General features: G+C 41.3%; 1 protein-coding gene across 2 annotated transcripts in view; it reads right to left on the reverse strand.

Annotated features, from left to right (window-relative positions):
* Window positions 1–3389: 3389 nt before the first annotated feature.
* The window catches only part of ADAM10 (ADAM metallopeptidase domain 10), a 205963-nt gene continuing 185853 nt past the window's right edge, over window positions 3390–23499 (reverse strand). For both annotated transcript variants that reach the window (XM_040342762.1, XM_040342763.1), the window contains exons 11-16: window positions 20908–21058; window positions 16477–16660; window positions 15818–15926; window positions 14504–14724; window positions 10333–10459; window positions 3390–5007 (exon numbers count right to left, since the gene is read on the reverse strand). In XM_040342762.1, the coding sequence (XP_040198696.1) occupies window positions 4910–5007; window positions 10333–10459; window positions 14504–14724; window positions 15818–15926; window positions 16477–16660; window positions 20908–21058 (890 nt within the window). In that variant the 3' untranslated portion in view covers window positions 3390–4909. The remainder of the gene's footprint in view (window positions 5008–10332; window positions 10460–14503; window positions 14725–15817; window positions 15927–16476; window positions 16661–20907; window positions 21059–23499) is intronic.

Consider the following 23499-nt stretch of genomic DNA (forward strand, 5'->3'; position numbering starts at 1 on the left):
ATTGCTCCCTAAACCCAATAACTGGTTGTGCCAACCTTGGCGGCAACAACTGTAATTAAGCATTTGCGGTAACTGGCAATGAATCTGTCACATCACTGGGGAGAAATTTTGGCCCACACTTTGCAGAATTGTTTTAATTCAGCCACATTGGAGTGTTTTCCAGCAAGAACGGCCTGTTTAGGGTCATGCCACAGCATCTCAATCGGATTTAAGCCCAGACTTTGACTAGGCCACATCAAAACGTATTTTTATAGCCGCCTTTCAGGAGGTGGATTTGCTGGCGTTTCAGGATCATTGTCCTGCTGCATAACCCAAGTGTGCTTGAGCTTACAAACTAATAGCTGGATTATCTCCAGAATTTTCTAGTAGAACACAGAATTCAGGGTTCCATCAAATATGGCAAGTTGTTCAGGTTCTGAAGCTGCAAAGCAGTCCCAGACCATCACACTACCACCACCGACAATGAAACATCACTATTGATATGATTTGTTTATGAAATGCTGTGTTGGTTTTAGGCCAGATGTAATGGGACACACTTTCCAAAAATGTTTACTTTTGTCTCATCAGACCACAGAATATTTGCCCAAAAGTCTTGCGGATAAAGATTTTTTTTTTGGCTAAATGTGAGAGGAGTCCGTGTTCTTTTTGGTCAGCAGTGGCTTTCACCCTGCAACTCTCCTATGGATGACATTTTAGCCCAGTCTCTTATTGTTTTATCATGAACATTGACCAACCACTTGCCAACCATGTCATTACACTGCGGCAGGTCGGCACGATCCCCCGAGCCATCGCAGCTGTACGTCTGCTCCTTTTAGGCGGGATAGCAGGCATGTGCCTGCTGCACTGCGGGAGTGCCAATGCTTGTGGCCGGTGGTCGCGATGACCGCTGGCCACGCGTGATCGTGGGCACAAGAGGCAGAACAGAGATGTGTGTGTAAACACACACACCTGTTCTGTGAGGAGAGGCAGATCATGAGTTCCTAATAGCTAGGAACCACGATCTGTCATCTCCTAGAGTCAGTCCCCCTCCCCCCAGTTAGAACACACTATGTAAAAAGTGTCTGCCATAATGTTGCAGTCCCGATAAGAAAAAAATAAAATTAAGAATCCATAATCAGCCTAAACTGAGGAAAGAAAGTTTAAAAAAAGATGGGGATACTCTAGCAAAACTTACAAAATATTGTGTTTTTTTCAAAAATGTCAAAAATGACAAAAAACAAATAACTGCAGAGATGACCAAATACCACCAAAAGAAAGCTCAATTTGTGGGGGGGAAAAAAAGGACATCAATTTTGTTTGGGTACAGCGTCACACGACCACGTAATTGTCAGTTAAAGCGACGCAGTGCCGTTCCGCAAAAAATGGCCCGGTCATTGGGCAGCCAAATCTTCCGGGGTTGAAGTGGTTAACAGAGGCCTGCAGTTCTTTAGATGTTGTTCTGGGTTCTTTTATGACCTCCTGGATAGGTTGTCGTTGTGCTCTTGGAATAAATTAGGTAGGCCAGCCAGTCAAGGGAATATTCTCCAGTATTCCAAGTTTTCTCCATTTGTGGATAATGCCTCTCACCATGGTTTGCTGGAGTTCTAAAGCCTTATAAATGGCTTTGTAACCCTTTCCAGACTGACGCCGCAATTTCTTTTTTTCTCATTTATTTTTGAATTTATTTAGGATCACAGCATGATGTTTCATTAGCGTTCTTCACTTTATCATCTAAAGCAGGGATATGCAATTAGCGGACCTCCAGCTGTTGCAGAACTACAATTCCCATGAGGCATTGCAAGACTGACAGCCACAAGCATGAACCCAGAGGCTGAGGCATGATGGGACTTGTAGTTTTGCAACAGCTGGAGGTCCGCTAATTGCATATCCCTGATCTAAAGGATTCAACAGGTCTGGCAGTAATCAGGCCTGGGTGTGGCAAGTGAAATTGAACTCACCTTTCCAAAAGAAATTTGGTCAATCACAGTTAAATCATGAATTAGCAAGCGGGGGGGAGAGGTTGGCAATTACTTTTTTACATATGGCCATGCAGGTTTGTTCCCTTAATTAAATATTTAAAAAACTGCATTTTGGACTTACTCGGGATATCGTTGTGTAATATTAAAATTTAAATGATCTGAATTGTTTAAGTTTGACAAATATGTAAAAAACAAAAAAACAGGAAGGGGCAAATATCTTTTCACGGCACTGTAGGAAAACATCATGGTTTAGTAGTAGAAATGTTTGGTGCCCAACTGGCTTGCCTGTAGTCCAGACCTGTCACCAGTTGAAAATATTTGGCTCATGTTCAAACAAAAATACAACAAAGACGACCCAAGACTGTTGAGCTGCAAGAATCCCACATCAGACAAGAATTCCTCTCCCAAAACTCCAGCAACTGATCTCCTCCATTCTCAGACATTTACAGAGTGTTAAAAGAGGGAATGCTACAACATGGTAAACATGGCCTGGTACCAACTTTTTTTCAAAATGATCTTAATTTTTTTTCTATTGTAAATAAAAGATTAACAAATCATTGCATTCTGTTTTTATGTAAATTATACACAGCGTCCCAACTTTTTTGAAATTGGGGCTGTACCATCATTAGCCATCAATATGGTCAAGCTCTAATGACAGGAAGCATCTTCTAAATAACATAACTATGAAATAAACATTTCAACCAAGTCTATTTATTCAAGTATCAAGAAATAATAAAAAAAAAGAAATCGGTATATGTCTTTGCACAATACTTTTTATTTTTTGCAATTTTTTTTGTAAAAATTTCAAAAGTGAACAAAAAATACTGTATAAAACACAGTGGACATTAAATTGACAGTAGTATTAGATTCAATTTTGTAGCTCTTCTGCTTCACTTACATCATCTTCACTAGCTGTGGAGAGGTTCAGTGCATTTCTCTGTTCATCAAACATTACAGTTTAAATGAAAAAAAATTAAAGAATTTAGCAAACCTTACCACAGAAAAAAAAAGCATGGGATGGGGCGAAGGGAAGGTACACAGTTGAGGGATTCATCACATTGACAAAGCTACAAAAAAAAAAAAAAAAACACCATTTCCAAAATCAACACCCTTTATCCACTTGCCTCATTCCAAGAACAAATGCGATTCAAATGATTTGAAAAACTACACTAGAAGTTTTTTTTTTTCTTTCATCTTTTAAAGGATTTCTGAATTCTTTATAGTCTCCTATCTACTAGACTGGGGTTTAATTTACAAAATTGGTTTCTACAGCCTTGTACAAAAAGATGTGTTTTCTATTTTGAGAAAAAAAAAAAAAAACACACCACACACACTGTACAATTTTACAAGGAAGAAATTTGTGTGTTTTTTTTTTTTTCTGTTTTTATACCTTGCTGGCATGTCATGACCAAAATGGATGTGTAAACTTTGTTTTTGTTATTCAGCAAAGACAATGCATGCCAAAGGAGTGCTATTCAAGTCTCCCTGACAATACAAGCATTTAAAGACAAAACATAAATGAAGGAACAGAATTCAGAGGTACACAAATGCTGCATGATTTTTTTTTTTGTTTTGTTTGCCAATGGCAGAAAAAAAAATAGATGTCATTGGAAGTATTCAGAAAGAAATCAAAGGCTTTTGGTAATGCCCATATATTTACATGCACAGCACAGAATGCATGAACAAATTATAAAGATCTCCTTTACAGAATATCCTTAAATCCGGCAGAGCTTGGTAACCAAATTTTCTAACCCATTCAGGAGCAATGTATAAATGCATCAGCCAAGACAAAGTTACCCTTTTAGAAGTCCGTTTCTCATTGGTCAATCAACAACCATCTTCATTGTAGATGTCTATTTTTATCGCTCAAAGTAATGGCAGAATAAACAAGATTTCATTATGCTGTGCATTATCTTCTCTATTATATTAGGTCAAAAGTAGTTTGTGTAAGGAAACTACTTGATGGCCAACATTCATCGAATAGTTTTTTTTTTTTATCAACATACACACCTAAACCTTCCAGTTACTTGGGAACATAGGAGCTGAATAAAAACATGACGTAAAAACAGGAATCCTGACGTCCAGAGTGGTTTTAGGTTTCATACATTTGTAGTTAGCCAGCGGAACATTCAAGTCTGAGAGAGAGAAATGCTCATTGTAGGAATGAAAAACATGACATGAGCACTCCAACCAACTCTGATCCTAAGAAGCCTAGCAAGGAAAATGCAGATTTTCCGATCTCAACTTGTTAAACAAAAGAAAAAAAAATATTTATATATATATATATAGTCAGTCGCCTTTATACACATCAAATCCTTTGTTATCCTGAGTATGTCACTTAAACAGTAATGTCTTCATTAACAGTGGAAAAAAATTATAATACAAAGTAACGTATCCATATTGCAATCTGTTTTTTACAATTGCACATAGACATATGCTTGTACATTAGAAATACACGTCTGCATATAACAAAGTATGTACATTGGCAAGAGATGTTCTCCAATGCTGAGGTGGTCTCTGTCTTCCTAGCCTTGGTTGGCAGTTTTATATTAAGAAAAAGAAAATAAATTTGTTGTTCAGCAATTAAAGTTTTGCTGGAAGGAAACAAAAAAAAAAAAAAAAGGAAATGTAAATTACGATGGGGGCATAAAAAAAAAAAAAAAAAAAGATATTCTAATACTTTATGCCTTCAGAGAAGTTAAAAAAGAACAATTTCTTTAAAAATTCTGGTTATTTTTCATCATCAGGAGCTTATTATTAAAGAGTGTTAAAAAGTTATAGCTCCCCCTCCAGCGTGTACAATGGTACGGTCTCACTTTCCTCCTCGTGTCCAGATTCAATTCTTGGTTGCTAACAAGGGGAAATCGTGACTGTCTGTAGGTATTTCTTTGGAGTGAATCTTTCCCATGGTAGGCACTAGGAAGAACCAAAGGCAAAATAAAAAGCTGCAGTTAACGTCTCATGTGTCCCATCTGGTAACTTTCTCGTGGTCTCTGGGCCCGTGGAGGTTGTTGAGTTGGTTGCGGTGGTCTCCTCCTCTTCAATGTGCCTGCAGCAAAACAAGAGGTTTTACTAAGCAGCATACATACATGTACATTGCAAATGAAAATAACAGACAGCCTTTCCTTTAACAACTGTTCACAGCAGAACACACTTTTTTGTGGGTTCTGTTTTTGACAGCCCATTCATTTCAATGGGTTGCCAAATGCAAAAGAAACGCGCAGAACACTCAAAACGCACAGCAGGCACGACTCAAAAATGTTGCAGCACCAAACTGAATGGTACTGCGGTGGCATGTGGCTTGACATCCACAAATGTGCTGCATTTGTTAGATGCGTTTGAGGTTCCATTAACAGTACCCGTCTGCATTTAACAAGGCAGCACGTTTATGTGTGGTGTGTGAAACATGCACAGAAATGTCCCTTTTCCACACCACGTTCTGGTGTGAATGGGCCCTAGAGAGTAAAATAAAATTACAAAGTATACACTTGGATCTGATGGGTAGATCAGAAAAAATGAAAATGCTGAACACATTACAGACCTGAGGGCGATTATAATCGGTAAATAAAAACTGTCAACTATTGACATACTTAGAAATTTTGCTAGAGTCATAAATCCTTGAAGAAACTACTTCCCTTTAATGTTAAATGTCTTGTTCTCATTACATTTTATTACAACACTCCACTACAACGTTGTATAATAGAATCATACAAATCCAGCATTCAGTGCTTAGAAAAAGACACCTCCACACAGGTAGAGAGAGAGATCATGTGTTGTATTAATAACGCTCTTATGTATATTGAAAGTCACTTTACCCTTTTCACTACCACCGCACATCTTTAAAAAAGCAAAGTGAAGGATTGTTATTTACCCAACAGAATCTATAAACAGCACTGGACAAAGCGCTGTCCACAGACCCGGTGTACAGAGTCATTCCGAGTGGCTCTGTACTATGGGATTTCTGTGATTGGTCATACAGAGATCAAGCACAGCTGTAAACAGTTTAGTATTTACATCTGTGAGCTCATCTCTTCTTACAACAGAGGCAGGGGAGGAAACAATGAATCTTCACTTTCAGTGGTTATACTGTGATTTTATCTGAAGCTGCAGGCATCAGCCGGTTATTGATTTTTAGAGCCGATGGTCGGCTCTCTTGTAATAGCAATCGAAGTGGCTATCAACTCGATTGATATTACAAGAAGCAGAAGGTCAGGATTGGCTTTGATTGGCATTCTGCTATAGTAAGCATGAAGTGATCACATTACATCACTTCCAGTTTACCCAGATGCCAAAAGGCGCCATTTGGATTTTTGAATGCTTTTAAGGGCAGAGGAGAAATTTGGGGTTGTGTAGAACCTGCCATGTGCCTATTGCGGTCACATGGATTTTTCCATTTCTTTTGACAGGAAAAATATTTTTATTGCCATCAGGCTGCAAGACCCCTGACCTGTCTGGACAGTGCTGATGATTGGCCCTGTACTGATCACATGCACTCTACCAAGAAAAAAAAAAACTAGCAATACACACCAAACTGAGCATGTGTAGCCTGACTCCATAGCACTGTGCCATCAGGAAATTGTGGAAGAAGGGGTGGATCAGAGACAGAATCAAACATTTTACGGTTGTGGGTTTAGCAACACTTGAAATGCCAAAAAAGTGTCGTCGTCCCCCCCCAAAAAAAAACTGCATTCAAAAAACCGCCCAGTCTGGATGTGGTTAATCATATTTTCTGGTCATTGTAAAGATCACAGCACCAGCAAGTAACCTCTCCTGAAAGTTTTAACCTGACAGATACAAACCGACGGTTAAAAACTTCAGTTTTGGCGCAAAAATTCAAAACGCATGTAAACGAAACACGGTTTAACATGAGTTACCATGTTTACAAGCTGTTACAGGCATCTGACCTTTTAAATGCCTCTGAACATCCATTATAAACCTATTTCCCCAACAAAAATTCTGAGCCTAACTGCCTAGAAACTATAAACGACCCTGTGTACATATAAGATAAGAGGAGAGTGCAGGGGCAGCTGAAAAAAAAAATGCCCAACTGCTTCTAAAATGTCTGTTTTACCAGCACCAGTGTACATGAGGCCTTAAAGGGATACTCTGGGTTAATATATATATATTTTTTACACAATAATGTCATACTCACCTCCACTGTGCAGTTTGTTTTGCACAGAGTGGCCCCACGGCGGCTCTAGCAGTTCCTCCCCGCAAGAGCCAACCCCCTCTGGAAAGCTCTCTCTAGAGGGGGTTACCTTGCGGGCGCACTCCCGTGTGCCATGGCCGTCAAGTGTATGACTCTGTCCCGCCCCCGGTGTGCAGCGTCAGATTTAATAGCAGTGGGAGCCAATGGCTGTGCTATCAATCATCCAGAGCAGACTAGAGGATGCATTAAGGTGAAAAAACACGAAGGTTTACAACCCCTTTAAGGCTTCATCTACACTAGAGCAAGTCCTAAACTAGTTTAGGAGCTTTGCCAAAGCTCCTAAACTAAACTCGATTAATGCCTGTGTCCATGTACACACAGGCTTTTAACAGTTTAGGAGCAGAGTTAGGTGAGGTGAGGCGCAACCTCCCTATCCTGAACATGGAAGAATCGCATTCAGGATAACATTTTGCTTGCCGGCTGAGCAAAAAATACAAAAACGCAGCGAAATTTTCCCGCAGCCATTGTAGGCAGTGTGTACACTCTTGTCCATGTATATCAACTCTTCATCTGTCCTATACTGCATATTAGCTACTTCACATCCCCATTGCATGTGGCCTCAACTTTAACTGATGCGGGTCTGAGGCTCAAATCAAAACATAGACAGCATCCTGATCCATGCATCGGGCCTGCATGGATGCATTTTTCCAGAGAATATGCATGAATGTTCGTGCAGACGGCAGCCTTTTGTTAATTTCAACAGGCTGCCTTCATGCCTCTGCAAGAAACACCCGTTTATCCTTCTAGACTAAGCTCTAACGAGCAGGGCCCTCTGATCCTTCCTGTATTAAATTGTATTGTAACGGTACTGTCTTCCCTGATGTAAAGCGATGCGCAAACTGTTGGCGCTATATAAATCCTGTATAATAATAATATCCCTGGTGGCTAAAGGTGGCCCTGTGCACAGAAGTACAGATCAGTATACATTACCTGTGTGAACGAGGCCTAAATAAATACAATTTAAGCTTTATGCCAACACATACATTTATGTTGTAAATAGAGGTCGACCGATATGGGTTTTTCTCTGGCCGATACCGATGCCGATATTTAGAATTTGGGGTGGCCGATGGCCGATATATGATGCCGATTTTTGCGGCCGATATTTTAGGCCGATTTTTATTTTTTGGCAGGTGGCGCTAATTGGCACTGGCAGGTTGCACTGGATGGAACCAATTGGCAATAGCAGGTGGCACTGAATGGCACTGGCAGGTGACACTGGTTGGCACGTGGCACTAAGGTGACACTGGAAGGTGGCACTAATTGGCATGTGGCACTGGATGGCATTGGCAGGTGAAACTGGCAGGTGGCACTAATTGGCAATAGTTAGCACTGGCAGATGGCACTGGTTGGCACTGGCATGTGGCACTAATTGGCAGGTGGCACTGGATGGCAATAGTTAGCCTTGGCAGGTGGCACTGGATGGCCTTGGCAGGTGGCACTGGATGGCCTTGGCAGGTGGCACTGGATGGCACTAGTTGGCACTGGCAGGTGGCACTGGATGGCACTAGTTGGCACTGGCAGATGGCACTAGTTGTCACTGGATGGCCTTGGCAGGTGGCACTGGATGGCCTTGGCAGGTGGCACTGGATGGCACTAGTTGGCACTGGCAGATGGCACTAGTTGGCACTGGCAGATGGCACTAGTTGGCACTGGCAGGTGGCACTGGATGGCATTGGCAGGTGGCACTGGATGGCATTGGCACTGCCAGGTGGCACTGGATGGCACTAGATGGTATTGGCAGGTGGCACTGGATGGCGTTGCCACTGGCAGGTGGCACTAGTTGGCATTGGCAGGTGGCGCTGGATGGCATTGGCAGGTGGCACTGGATGGCACTAGTTTGCACTGGCAGGTGGAACTGGATGGCACTAGTTGGCACTGGCAGGTGGCACTGGATGGCCTTGGCAGGTGGCACTGGATGGCACTAGTTGGCACTGGCAGGTGGCACTGGATGGCACTAGTTGGCACTGGCAGGTGGCACTGGATGGCCTTGGCAGGTGGCACTGGATGGCACTAGTTGGCACTGACAGGTGGCACTGGATGGCACTAGTTGGCACTGGCAGGTGGCACTAGTTGGCACTGGATGGCGTTGCCACTGGCAGGTGGCACTGGATGGCATTGACAGGTGGCACTGGATGGCATTAACAGATGGCACTAGTTGGCATTGGCAGGTGGCACTAGTTGGCATTGGCAGGTGGCGCTGGATGGCATTGGCAGGTGACACTGGCTGGTTGGCATTAGCAGGTTTCACAGCACATAATGTAGCTGATGTGTGAAACTCTCTCTATACAGTTTCACATGGTGCTGCAGAGAGAGGAGCTCAGATTCATTGTGATGTTGAAGGTGGGCGGGACCCGGGTTGGGCAGGACTCAGCTGTCCAACACCAGCCAATGGGATGAGATCATTGGCTGGAATGCTGTCCCGCCCACCTTCAACATCACGATGAATCTGAGCTCCTCTGTCTCTGCAGCACCATGTGAAACTGTTTCACACATTATCAGCTACCTGCTACATTATGTGCTGTGAAACTGAGAGCAGAGAGAGAGATGAGTTTAGATTCATCGTGATGTTGGAGGTGGGCGGGACCCGGGGTGGGCAGCTATTCAGCCAATGATCTCATCCCATTGGCTGGTGTTGGATAGCTGAGTCCCGCCCACCCCGGGTCCCGCCCACCCCGACATCAGTCCGACAGCTCCATTCTCTATCTCCTTAGTCTTTCACACACACGGCACTGCTCTGCAGACAGTGTGGAGAAGGGAGGGGGGACCCCATGTTCCTCCTTCCTTCTCCACACTCTGCTGATGCAGATCTGCTAAATATCGGCCACATTTGGATAATAATCGGCCGATGCCGATTTCTCCAAAATGACTGAATATCGGCCCGATATATCGGCCAGCCGATATATCGGTCGACCTCTAGTTGTAAAGCATGGAACTGAAAACTAGTGCACTTTAACGTCTTTAACGTTGATGGTGATCAGAGATTTTAACTGACCTCTATTGTCTATGGGTGCTTGTAGACACTACACATATCCTATACCAATCTATTATTCAGCAGGCAACAGATAAAAAAACAAAAAAAAAAAATAGTCTTAAAAGGTCAAGATTTATGAACAAAGAATTAAAAATAAAGTATGCAATCTACTAGCAGAAATTGGTTGTACATACCTGGAAGAGGTTTGGGTGGTGGTAATTTGGGATTGCTACTTGGTGTATGAACGCTGCATATCTTGATAAACCCAGCCATCAACATTATCAGTGCTATTCCCATTAACAATACAGCCCACCAGTGAGCCTAAAAAAAAAAAAAGAAAAAAAAACAGAAGGTCCTGTATTTAGAACTCCAATAGAATTTTTTAATTTAAAGCAATGCAAAAGAGGCATTTATTGCATTAAAGCAAGTTGTTCTACTTGTCCAATATAACCTAGATACAGAATTAAATGCAAAAGTGAAAACCACATCTCAAAACAGTCAGTACAGTCAGTGTGATTACAAAAAAGTAACAGGTTACATTAAATTGGTTGGAAACCCTCTCATATACCCAGTGAAAGGAATAGACTCAGATGATAGAGATGAAACAAATTCTCCTACATAGGTTTTAATCATTTATCTGCAGTCTTCTCTTGGCTACATCCCCTCAAAGTGCTGAATTTATATAAAATCCCCCACATCTCTTAGCAGCCCAGAGGAGGGGGCAGGGGAGCTCTTGTAGAGCGTATGATTAGATTGGAGGAAAGGGACACATCCCCCTTCACAAAAATGAAGTGTGTTGTGAATACACAAGTCGTGTGCTGAGCTCTCCTCACAGTAATTTAATCTCTGTGTCAGGACAACTATTCAAAAGTTACTCCTGTCGATAACAGAGGAACGAAGCGCCAAAGAGAAACGACACTCAGAGCTTTGTAGAGAGACAAGTAAACACTACAGAAATACACTATATTACCAAAAGTAATGGGACACCTGCCTTTACACGCACATGAACTTTAATGTCATCCCAGTCTTGGTCCATAGGGTTCAATATTGTAGTCTCTGCTCTAATTTATCCCAAGAGTGTTCTATCGGGTTGAGGTCAGGACTCTAGGGTGGAGGAACTTGACTGACCTGAACAAATTCACTAACCAATGTGTTTATGGATCTTGCTTTGTACACTGGTGCAAATCATTTGGTGGAGGGGGGATTATAGTGTGGGGTTGATTTTTAAGGGTTGGGCTTGGCCCCTTAGTGCCAGTGGCTAACTGGAACTTAGTACTCTTAAGGCGTACCAAGACATTTTAGACAATTTCATGCTCTCAGCTTTGTGGGAACAGTTTGGAGATGGCCCCTTTCTGTTTCAAACTGACTACGAACCATTGCACAAAGCAAGGTCCATAAAGACATGGATGATCGAGTTTGGGGTGGAGGAATTTGACTGGCCAGCACAGAGTCCTGACCTCAAGCTGATAGAACACCTTTGGGATGAATTCGAGCGGAGACTGCGAGCCAGGCCTTTTTGTCCACATCAGTGCCTGACCTCACAAATGCGCTTCTGGAAGAATGATCAAACATTCCCATAGACACACTCCTAAATCTTGTGGACAACCTTCCCAGAAGAGTTGAAGCTTTTATAGCTGCAAAGGGTGGGCCAAGTCAAACCTTACGGACTAAGACTGGGATGCCATTAAATACATGTGCGTGTAAAAGCAGACGTCCCAATACTTTTGGTAATATAGTGTATGTGCTTTGTTCAGATTTCATGACTGAGGTTTACAACCTCTTTAAGGACTATTATAACTATGGCCTGTTCTGCAAGTGGACTACTTAAAAGGCCTGTGTCAACAGACTTTAATTTAAGCAATATAGGATTTGCATTCCCAAAAGAATCTAGGGAAAAAGTAAAACCTGCTTGAAGCAGGTCAAATGGAGTTCATCTGCAAGTGCAATGAATCTCAAACTTATCCCACCGACATGTCCAAAGCCCATCGACAGTCCCTAATGGGGCAACCGCATATAGTTGAGAAGCAAGCCTTGCAGGACTGCATGTGACTGCAACAATTACAATTATTTAGAATCACAGAAAAAACATTTTCACATTAACCCAATCATCTTGTCAATGTTCCATGTTTAGAAAAAATAAATAAAAAAATTAAGATAAAAGAGTATTATGGTACCAATATCATGTCAACATTCCTCACACAATAAAGATGTACTTTTAGAGAAAGAACCGGTCTACAACCTCCTCTGAGATTGAACACATTTACAAAGGCAGTAGAACGAAACAAGGTAATAGACGTTCAACTGTTGTAGTGTAGCCTGGGGACACATAACCTTTACTTAGAAAGCTGAAGTATACATCCCTCACAGATGTTCGATGCTTAGCAAGCCGAACCTTAACTGGATGTAAAAAGGGTTTCTCAGATTAGAAGTAGCTCTGCTAAACATGAAAAAAGGCATTTTGACTTGCCTGTAAATTGTATATCTTGCAGTACAGGACACAAAGCATTCATAGACCCCAAGTTATGAATACAAGCCTTTAACCCAGGATCTAGAAATACTTTAAAGTGGATGTAAACCCCCCAAAAAAATTTTTTGATGTCACAATGTAGAGAATAAGATTTCCTATCATCTGTGCCCAGTCTTGCCACACAGAGTTAATCCAGCTCTGAGCAATCCACTTTTATTGTTCAGTGAAAATTAACAGACTTCCAGATAAAAACCTGTCTAAATAAAAAAGTCCTTTCCGTCCTCTTGCTTCGAGTGACCGGGTTTTTACATTTCCCAGTGTGCATTGCGGCCAAGTACGCCGCACGGGCCTATTGATTTAGACGTGGACGAAAATCCCTATTCACGGACGACTTACGCAAACGACGTAAACATTTCGAGGGAACGGCGGCCATACTTGAACATTGGCAACGCTACCAAGGGCCCAGCTCTGACTTTAGGCGGCCTATCTCTTACGTAAACGGCGTAAATGTACTGCGTCGGCCGGGCGTGCGTACGTTCGTGAATCGGCGTATCTACTAATTTACATATTCTACGCCGACCGCAATGGAAGCGCTACCTAGCGGCCAGCCTCAATATTGCAACCTAAGATATGTTTAAGCGTATCTCTGTTTGAGAATACACTTAAACATAAGTCGGCGTAGATTTTGAGTTAGGTCGGCTTATCTACTGATAAGCCGGCCTAACTCTTTCTGAATCTACCTAAAAAGAGTACACACAGACTGGTTCAGCAGGACCGTGTATTCCCATGCTTTAAGGAGGGGGAAAAAAGAGGCGTTCTGGGGTTTCCAAATATAGTGGAGTGGGGCAGGTTATTAAAAACAAAAAAAAAGGACTAGCTTCTAATGTACTAATCAGATCTAGAAAATGTGTAAATTCTAAGCCCAGCAACAACGCATTCCCTAATGTTTAGCTTTGCTTCCCGTCCAGCCAATTGTCAAATCACTGCAAGGCGGAGCTCTCACATCCTGGGACGGATTTCATATGACGTCCTCCCAGGATCAGGCCGTGTTGCAGCATGACCTGTCAGCTGCTGTTTCCAGCAAACACAGCGGATGACAAATTATTGTAATGGACAGCTGCCTGTTCGAGGCGATTGCTGTGACCAATAACAGCAGATCACATGACAATTTATACAATGAATAGCTTTCATTCATAGCCATTCATTGTTTGCGATTGTGTTGATCTGTGCGATTGGTCACAGTGATCGCATGGTACAGACAGGGCAAATAACAGTTCATCTATACCATGTGATAGTTGTTGCCAATCACAGCTCCACAATAGTACACACTGGATGAATAAATACCATTCATAAAAAAATGAAACACTGTACTGCCTCTGGTCACAGTTTTCTTTTTGGGGGGGGGGGGGGGCTTATTTATGCTGTCCTGGCATTTTAGAGCCTCAATAAATTAGATGGGCCACCAGTACATAAGGACTAATAGATTTTCAAATATTTACAAGTTTGTGGACTCTTTCTACAAACTAAAAAATACACGGATTTTGGTTATTTTTTTTACCAAAGAAAATGTAGCAGAATACATTTTTGGTCTTAATTTATGAAGATAGATTTTTTGCAAAATTTTACAACAGTGACTAAGAAAAAAAAATAATTCAGAGTTTATGTGCTTGTTTTTAATGGAGCAAAAAAAAAAAAAAAAACACTGTTCTGCGTGTAAAAATAGTCCCTGCGCCTTTCCAAAAAACACACCAGTGCTAACTGCACTGAACAAGAGCCATAGGAACTAATGTTATATGGACTGGAAAAAAAAAGTAGCATAATCTTAGAAACTACATACGTGAGAGTAGGGGTTAATATTAGCAAAAACATGGAAAGCACTTTCATGGAGATATACATACCACAATCCATTCAGCAATGTTTTCATACAGTTCTGGGTTGAAAATGGCCTTTTTCAATCGAGCCAAGGGACCATCAGCATCAACCAATCGGCATCGCATGAAGACATCACAGTATCCTTTGAACTCGTTGCAGGGCGAACCCGGTTGCAGAGTGATGGTTTTACCTTTGAAGTGACTCTTCCATACATCGGATCCCGTACTTGCACAGGAGAGAGGGTTCACTACAAAAAATACACACAAATCTATAAACATTTGTAACAGGATTTAAAAAAGGGAAAGAACTAATTGCAGTAATCTGAAGTAATCAGCAATCCGTTTCCGGTAAATTGAAATAAACTGCTTGGTGGGGATTACTGCACCTTACACTTCAATCTTCTTTTTCACACTGCTATAGTAGCCTAATGGGGTTACAACCTGTACGTTATTTTAAAAGGACACTGTACTTCAAAAACACATTGCCCTTCAACACCACCACTAATAAAAAGCTTTTAGGTTTGCTTTTTCTTTCCATGTACGGCAAAAAATTGCTTTGTTTACAATGCAGACCACGACTGGGTACATTCTATCTTCTACAGCTGGCTGTCCTGAAATCACATGGGGTGTGCGGTGTGTGTAGGACAAGCATAAACGCATTAAGATCTTTTTAGATCCAGGGAGGGCCCAACGACCGGGGAGGGAGGGGTGGGGTGTTTTAAGGGCCCCATGACGACCGGGGGGGGGGGGGGGAAACCACAACCAGAGATAAGGGGCCCTGCCCAGGGGTCAGGTAGGCCCTCAGTTTCTTGCACCGGAGCCCTGAAGGTTCTAGTCATGCCTCTGACTGGAATACTAGTTCGTACCAGTGTGCAAAGGTGTATTTGCTTTGGGAGAATAAGTCACTTGCAATGCTGGGTGTCCTACAGCAGTGGTCATCAACCCTGTCCCGCAGGGCCCACTAACAGGCCAGGTTTTATGTATTACCTTGGGGAGATGCAGCCTAGAATACTGCAATCACTGAGGAGCAAATTATATCAGCTGTGATGTATTTCAGTTATCTTGCAAACCTGGCCTGTTAGTGGGCCCTGCAAGACAGGGTTGATGACCACTGTCCTACAGTACGTGTGTGGATGTTGCTGTGTTATGGAAAACTATTTTAGTTTAACGATTTAGTATAGTGGTTTATTTTTTTACATTTTAGAATGTGACACCTCGAGATTGTGTATGATTTTAAAGACCGAAAAAAAAAGATTGCATAAAGCCGCTCTGCACCACAAAAAAAATGGTGTGAAGTTTCCAGCAATCAATTTTGTGCAGTATAATAAAAAAAGAACTCACGTTTTTCCATGCAGCAGACATGACACAACTCTTTATCATCTTTGCCATCAGTACTGGCGCATGTGCACTCTTCAAGGTCATACTTTTCACAGATGGAACCCGCACATTGCTGTAGAACAGAAAGATCTTAGTAAACAGTGGGGAAAACACAAAACTACCATGGATTTGGTAATTTTTTCTTTGCACATAAGCATATATTTTCCAAGGGTCTTCTGTAATAGACATCAGTTATTAGACAGGTTACAAAACCATGTCGGATTACTCTTATTTTTCCATGATAATCTAGTGGTGGCAGCAGGATTCCCACCATCCCCCTCTTTATAAAGAGAAAACCGATTGGTCACTTAATCCAAACATTTGTGTTTAGGGATGTGCCAGCAGACCGGTGTCCATGGGCTTTCAGATCATGCTTTCACAATCACTCTAGTGCAGGGGTCTCCAAATACAGCCTTCCAGCTGTTGCGAAACTACACATCCCATGAGGCATTATACAATTCTAACATTCACAGATATGACTAGGCATTATGGGAATTGTAGTTCCTGAACAACTGGGGAGGGACATCGTTTTGAAATCGCTACTCTACTGTGCATGGACAAGATCATGTACAACTAAAAAGCTAATGCTTTTAAAAACAGCGAGCTCACACATCAATATTTACCCCTTTGATGCAGACTTGAGTTTGACGGTTACACTCTGTTAAATTCTCTCTTGGCTCAGATGGTGGACACTGTGCAGTAACCCCATTGCAAGTTCCCATCTGTGCACAGTCAGATTCATCACGGCATTTCTGGGTGCGGTCCTTGAAAATGCACTGTTGTGTACAACATGGGCCTTGGCTAGGACTGAAAACACAAATAATCATTAGTGTTGTAAGGATTTTCCAACAGATAAATTATATCAATGAATGTATGTACTAGGAACATATCTTGCGATATAGAGAAAAATATACACACATACACACACACACACACACACACACACACACACACACACACACACACACAGAGTTTAGGGCAGTGGTTCTCAACCTGGGGGTCGGGACCCCCTCGGGTGTCGAATGATGATTTGCCAGGGGTCACCAAACCCTGGGCTGTTCCTGAAGCCTGCACCGCCCTCCCAGCCTTTTTGCCCACTCAGCCGCCCATTCAGTTCACGGCATGGCTGGGGGGCAGAGACTAGAGGTCAGCTGACTGGTGAGGAATGTGAAGTGGGAGGGGCTGGAGGAGACCCTATCTCCTGATTTCGGCAAAGGTGTCACTGCTACGAGACACCACAAAGGGGTTTTAATATTGTACAAGTGGAAAGGAACTCGGGGAGCTCTAAATTTTCATGGGTTATGGGTGCAAAATACTTGTCTTGCATTGGGTGCTGACAACCCATGCTATGAAAATAATTTTACTGTTAGGGGTCCCCACAACCTGGGAAATTTTATCAAGGGGTCACGACACTAGAAAGGTTGAGAACCACTGGTTTAGGGTGTAATAGTATCAGGCCATCTAGTCCTATAACCTTGTACCCAATGAACATGTAAATCCTTGCTTTAAAGTAAACCAAATAGGTCAGTGACTTGATCATTTAAAGACGATGTAACATTTCAGGCTGTTTTGGGAGGAATTACCTATATAACAGAGGGGCACCTAAAACTTGAACAGGGCTAAAGATGATACTTGGTCAGGAACTTTGAAAATTTATGACAAAAATTTGCTTGATGTTTGGTGATGTAGTTATATCCATTATTCTATTATTATACTCTCGTATAAGGAGTAATTCCACTTTCATGCTAAAAAATAAATAAAAAAATCTAACATATTTTACTACATAATGTCACGTTATTGAGAATTACCTTTCCTTTTCAAACTGCACAACATTTTCTGTAAAATTCAATGCAATATGGCAACCTGGAGGCGTTACATACACGCTAATGTACAGAATTTCTCCAGAAGTGTCATTTCCTGGTTTGGGTGAAGAACTCTTCTCTAAAAAGTCTGGATTTTGGAATCCAAAAAATTACTTTTGTTTGTTTAATGGTTAATTATGCATAAAGAAATGCAAACACTGGAAATATTCTCATCGGAACCCTAAAAGTGCACAAGCTGATTAAAATTAGCCACTCCCATTCATAATAAGCATCCAAAACAACAAACTGAGCCAGCTGCTGGTGCCATATGGTAGGGATCTTTTAGGAGTCTGAACCGGCATTAAAGAGCTGTTGGCGATGCAGGGACTCTCTTGCTATAGCACATATCTCCACTAGTCTGTGGTGAATGACCGGGAAAAACCTTTTTGACACACTGTTCAGACACAGGTCTAGATGCCCCCTGTTGACACTGGAGAACAATTGCAGATGTACTTCATTCGAGATGTACTCATAGTAGGGTTGTCCCGATACCATTTTTTTAAGACCAAAGTACCAATACTCCACCCCCCCCCCCCCCCCTCCAGTACTCGCCGATTACCGATACTTTTTTTTATGTCATGTCATGAGACAGTGGCACACGTGTCAGTATTTGTATTTTATTACAAATTTTTGTTAATTTTTTTACAATGCTTTTTTTTTTTGGGGGGGGGGGGGGTGTATGGTGTCAGGGTGTATTTTATTTTAATAATTTTTTTTTATTATTTACTGGATATTTTTTTTCAGCCCTGTTGGGGGGCTTTGGTGAGATATCAGGGGTCTTAACATGATCTCTGACATCTCTCCTTTGAGACAGAGAAAGGGACCAAGAACACAGGATTACCCCAGTCCCTTTCTCAGCAGCCTCAGCTGCACTAAAAATGAATCCTCTCCAGTCATAAACTGAAGCATCGTAAACACAGGTTACGATGTTTCAGTTCTATGAATTGACAGTCAGTAATCACTGACTATTCATTCGGAAAGGGTAGGAGTCGGGTTTAGCGGGTCATACTTCCGCTCTCCATCCTGAAGGATCGAGGACAGAGGAGGATATGGAGGGGGACACAAATATAATGTAAGGTTTTACACAATTTGTATTAATAAAGATTTGCCAACCTTTATACTACCTATAGATACTGTTCATTCACTTGACACTACAGGGAGTGCAGAATTATTAGGCAAGTTGTATTTTTGAGGATTAATTTTATTATTGAACAGCAACCATGTTCTCAATGAACCCAAAAAACTCATTAATATCAAAGCTGAATATTTTTGGAAGTAGTTTTTAGTTTGTTTTTAGTTTTAGCTATTTTAGGGGGATATCTGTGTGTGCAGGTGACTATTACTGTGCAGAATTATTAGGCAACTTAACAAAAAAAATATATATACCCATTTCAATTATTTATTTTTATCAGTGAAACCAATATAACATCTCAACATTCACAAATATACATTTCTGACATTCAAAAACAAAACAAAAACAAATCAGTGACCAATATAGCCACCTTTCTTTGCAAGGACACTCAAAAGCCTGCCATCCATGGATTCTGTCAGTGTTTTGATCTGTTCACCATCAACATTGCGTGCAGCAGCAACCACAGCCTCCCAGACACTGTTCAGAGAGGTGTACTGTTTTCCCTCCTTGTAAATCTCACATTTGATGATGGACCACAGGTTCTCAATGGGGTTCAGATCAGGTGAACAAGGAGGCCATGTCATTAGTTTTTCTTCTTTTATACCCTTTCTTGCCAGCCACGCTGTGGACGCGTGTGATGGAGCATTGTCCTGCATGAAAATCATGTTTTTCTTGAAGGATGCAGACTTCTTCCTGTACCATTGCTTGAAGGTGTCTTCCAGAAACTGGCAGTAGGACTGGGAGTTGAGCTTGACTCCATCCTCAACCCGAAAAGGCCCCACAAGCTCATCTTTGATGATACCAGCCCAAACCAGTACTCCACCTCCACCTTGCTGGCGTCTGAGTCTGACTGGAGCTCTCTGCCCTTTACCAATCCAGCCACGGGCCCATCCATCTGGCCCATCAAGACTCACTCTCATTTCATCAGTCCATAAAACCTTAGAAAAATCAGTCTTGAGATATTTCTTGGCCCAGTCTTGACGTTTCAGCTTGGGTGTCTTGTTCAGTGGTGGTCGTCTTTCAGCCTTTCTTACCTTAGCCATGTCTCTGAGTATTGCACACCTTGTGCTTTTGGGCACTCCAGTGATGTTGCAGCTCTGAAATATGGCCAAACTGGTGGCAAGTGGCATCTTGGCAGCTGCACGCTTGACTTTTCTCAGTTCATGGGCAGTTATTTTGCGCCTTGGTTTTTCCACACGCTTCTTGCGACCCTGTTGACTATTTTGAATGAAACGCTTGATTGTTCGATGATCACGCTTCAGAAGCTTTGCAATTTTAAGAGTGCTGCATCCTTCTGCAAGATATCTCACTATTTTTGACTTTTCTGAGCCTGTCAAGTCCTTCTTTTGACCCATTTTGCCAAACTTGACTAATAATTATGCACACCTGATATAGGGTGTTGATGTCATTAGACCACACACCTTCTCATTACAGAGATGCACATCACCTAATATGCTTAATTGGTAGTAGGTTTTCGAGCCTATACAGCTTGGAGTAAGACAACATGCATAAAGAGGATGATGTGGTCAAAATACTCATTTGCCTAATAATTCTGCACTCCCTGTATGACCCAGTACCGTTAAGAGTCCCATTATGAGGGTTTTTCTTTATACATATAATTCAGGAATGTTGCTACTCCATTAGCTACCATTTCCATATTTATGTAGTTACATTTACTACCGCTTTAAGTGAGCATTACTTGAATAGTAAAGCATGCCCTAGTACTGCCGCTGTTGACGACTTTGAGTACTAGATATACATATCCAATAAAGTAGCCACTGTGTGTGCGCAATAAGAATTATGCCTAATGTTTTGTTTTGCACAAAGGATTTATTTTTTCTATTAAAGAAAAATTACCGCACAACATAAAGCAATCAGAATGTGTATAATGAATGTAAAATGTCATGCCCAGCAATTTCTATCAGATTATGGAAATAAGAACACTTAATCACACTGACAGCTCAATGCCAATCTGTAACTGTAGTCTCCTCAACAGAATTCTAATCTTTGTACAGCTGGCTTTCAGCTGAAGTGACTGGCTTATCCATAAAGACACATACCTGCAGCGTTTCCCAGGCTTTAATTTGCATTTCCTGTCTTCTGGTTCATTAGCATTAAAGCAGCATTCATCTTTACATTGATCACTGTAACCACAATCGCACTCCTCTCCTTGTTCCACAAGCCCATTGCCACAGATCGGCTGGCCAGACTCTGCAACACAAGACCATATGAAATGGCAACCAAAAAAATAATATCTAAATTCAACATACATTCTAGGGAGAATGGAATAAAAAGTAACTGCAGATACTTAAAGGAGTTGTAAAGGAAATTTTTTTTTTGCTGAAATGACTGGTTACAGGGTATAGAGACATAATAGTTAACTGATTCCTTTTAAAAATGATTAAAAATGGATACAAATCAATCATTTAATGTACCTATAGTTTCAGTTTCGTTTTTGCATGTTTCCTGCTTCTCTGCTGCACAGAGCCAATACAGGGCAGTGGTGGTTTGGAAAACAAAACTGATTGGTGTTGAGTGGTTTTAGACACACAGTAATCACACCTCCTTGCTTAGTGACCACAGAGAGAAAGCTCCCATTACTTTTTTCATCAGAAAGTGTTCAGAACAGAGAAGGATTACAGCAAAAACATACAATGAGGACATGAAACCAAGACTGCAGTAAGGTAAAGGAAGCTATTTAGCTAAAAAAAAAAATTCCTTTAGTGCCCCTTTAAATGTGGCAATACCCAAATATATTTTTGACATGGTGAGGAAGCACTAGAAGTCACAAAATCAATTCCAGCCATAGCTCAATCACTGCATATAACACTTGGGCTGCCACACCCCACAAAGTGTGAACCAAGTAACTGAGTTCAGAGTACACTTGGGCTACATTCACACCTGAGCGTAGAGTTTTCGGTCGTTTTTTCTGGCGTTTTGTCGCACATATTGTCACACGGATTCGCGCATTTGCATACAGCGTTGTCCAACGTTTTTGAACTTCGTAGTATTTTAGCCAATAGGAAAAATGATCATCTCATCACTTGTTGCTAGGTTTGTCGATTTTTTTCATCTTCTTCCTGGCTGAATGTTCTATTTCACAGAACAGATTGAAGCGTAGAAACGCTCGTTGTTGCGCTAGACACTTGAATCGAGCGTTTCGATTAGTTTCTATGGGAATACAAACGTTCAAAAACGCCCAAATCAGCCCTATTCACGCGATAAAAAAAAGGTCCAGAGCTTGTTTGAGCTTCAGGCGTTTTGGAGTGTAGATGTGAACCATCTCCATTGAGAATAATGTATTTTTTTCCCCCTTTAGCGTTTTATAGCTTCAGGCTACAAAACGCTCCGGTGTGAATGCAGCCTTAGCCCATGTATTAAAACCACTCATACCAAAATGGTGTGAAGCAGCCAGAAAAAAATCAAAATATAACCACTTTGTATACATATTTAAAAAATAAAAAATCTTTATGGAGTTTTTCCAAAACCGTCCAAAGAAAGTAAAATTTAGTTACACAATACAGTAGCGGCTTAGGCAACGATTTGGAGCAAAAAGAAAAAACTGAGATTACCTTTTAGAGTAAAATGCGAACAATTATTCAGAACTGGTTAATAAAGGGCAATAGAGGGTCAATTTTAATTCTAAAATTTAACATCTCCAATATGGCGGAAAAGGGTTTGTTTTCACCAAAATATTTAACTAAACTCTAGATATAAAAGACATGAAATAATGCAGCTTTATACTCATTAATACATTATGTATTTTTAATGCAACTAGTGCAAACACTTACATTTAAAGTGAACACATTGTAAAACAACCCATTCAGTTTTTCAGTTTAAAATATAAAACATTTCTGTATAGATCTAAAGAAACGTTATAAATACTTTTCCCCCTTTTTTTTAAATAAGTGATCATATTCCCTCTATTGCCAGCTGCATAAGAGCTTGGGGAGGAGAAGCAACAGTATACTGAACTTCCCAGTGAATGGCTGTGCAGGGAGGGGGGCGTATCAGGACAAGTCTGATCATTGGAGAGCAGGCCAACTTCCCAGCATAGCTAGAGAACTGACCACGGTGTGTGCGCCTGCTTAAGGCTCGATTCACACCTATGCATGTTGCTTTTGAGCGTTTTCGCAATGCTTTTTGCGGTGCTTGCTGCGTTTTTGTACGTGCGTTTTTACAGCGATTTGCGTTTTATTTTTTAGCCAGTAATTTTTATTTTTTTACATTTCCTTTAACAACCAGCTATAAACAGGAAAAAAAAACGCAAATCGCGGCAAAATAGCGGCACTTGCGGTTTTTTATGCAGGTCCATTGAATTCTATTGCATGCAAAACGCTGCTTTTTGCAGGAAAAAAGTCCCTGACCCTTTCCAAAAACGCAGAGGCACAAAAAAGCATTGATGTGAACATGTTCCATAGGAAACCATGTTAAAACATTTCCCTGCATTTCTGCAAAATGCATTAAAAAAGCATTAGTGTGAATGGAGCCTAAAAGGTGGTCAGTTTCTAATAATAAAGCAGAGGGACTGGCAGGGACACCAAGGATTTTCACACAAAGGAAGCAATACAAAAAACACGATACTTTCTCATACAAGTATATACTACAGCACGTACACATCAGGAATATGGAATTACAGCAGCACTGAAAAC

The sequence above is a fragment of the Rana temporaria genome, chromosome 3 (assembly GCF_905171775.1).
Source record: "Rana temporaria chromosome 3, aRanTem1.1, whole genome shotgun sequence".
Lineage (NCBI taxonomy): Eukaryota > Metazoa > Chordata > Amphibia > Anura > Ranidae > Rana > Rana temporaria.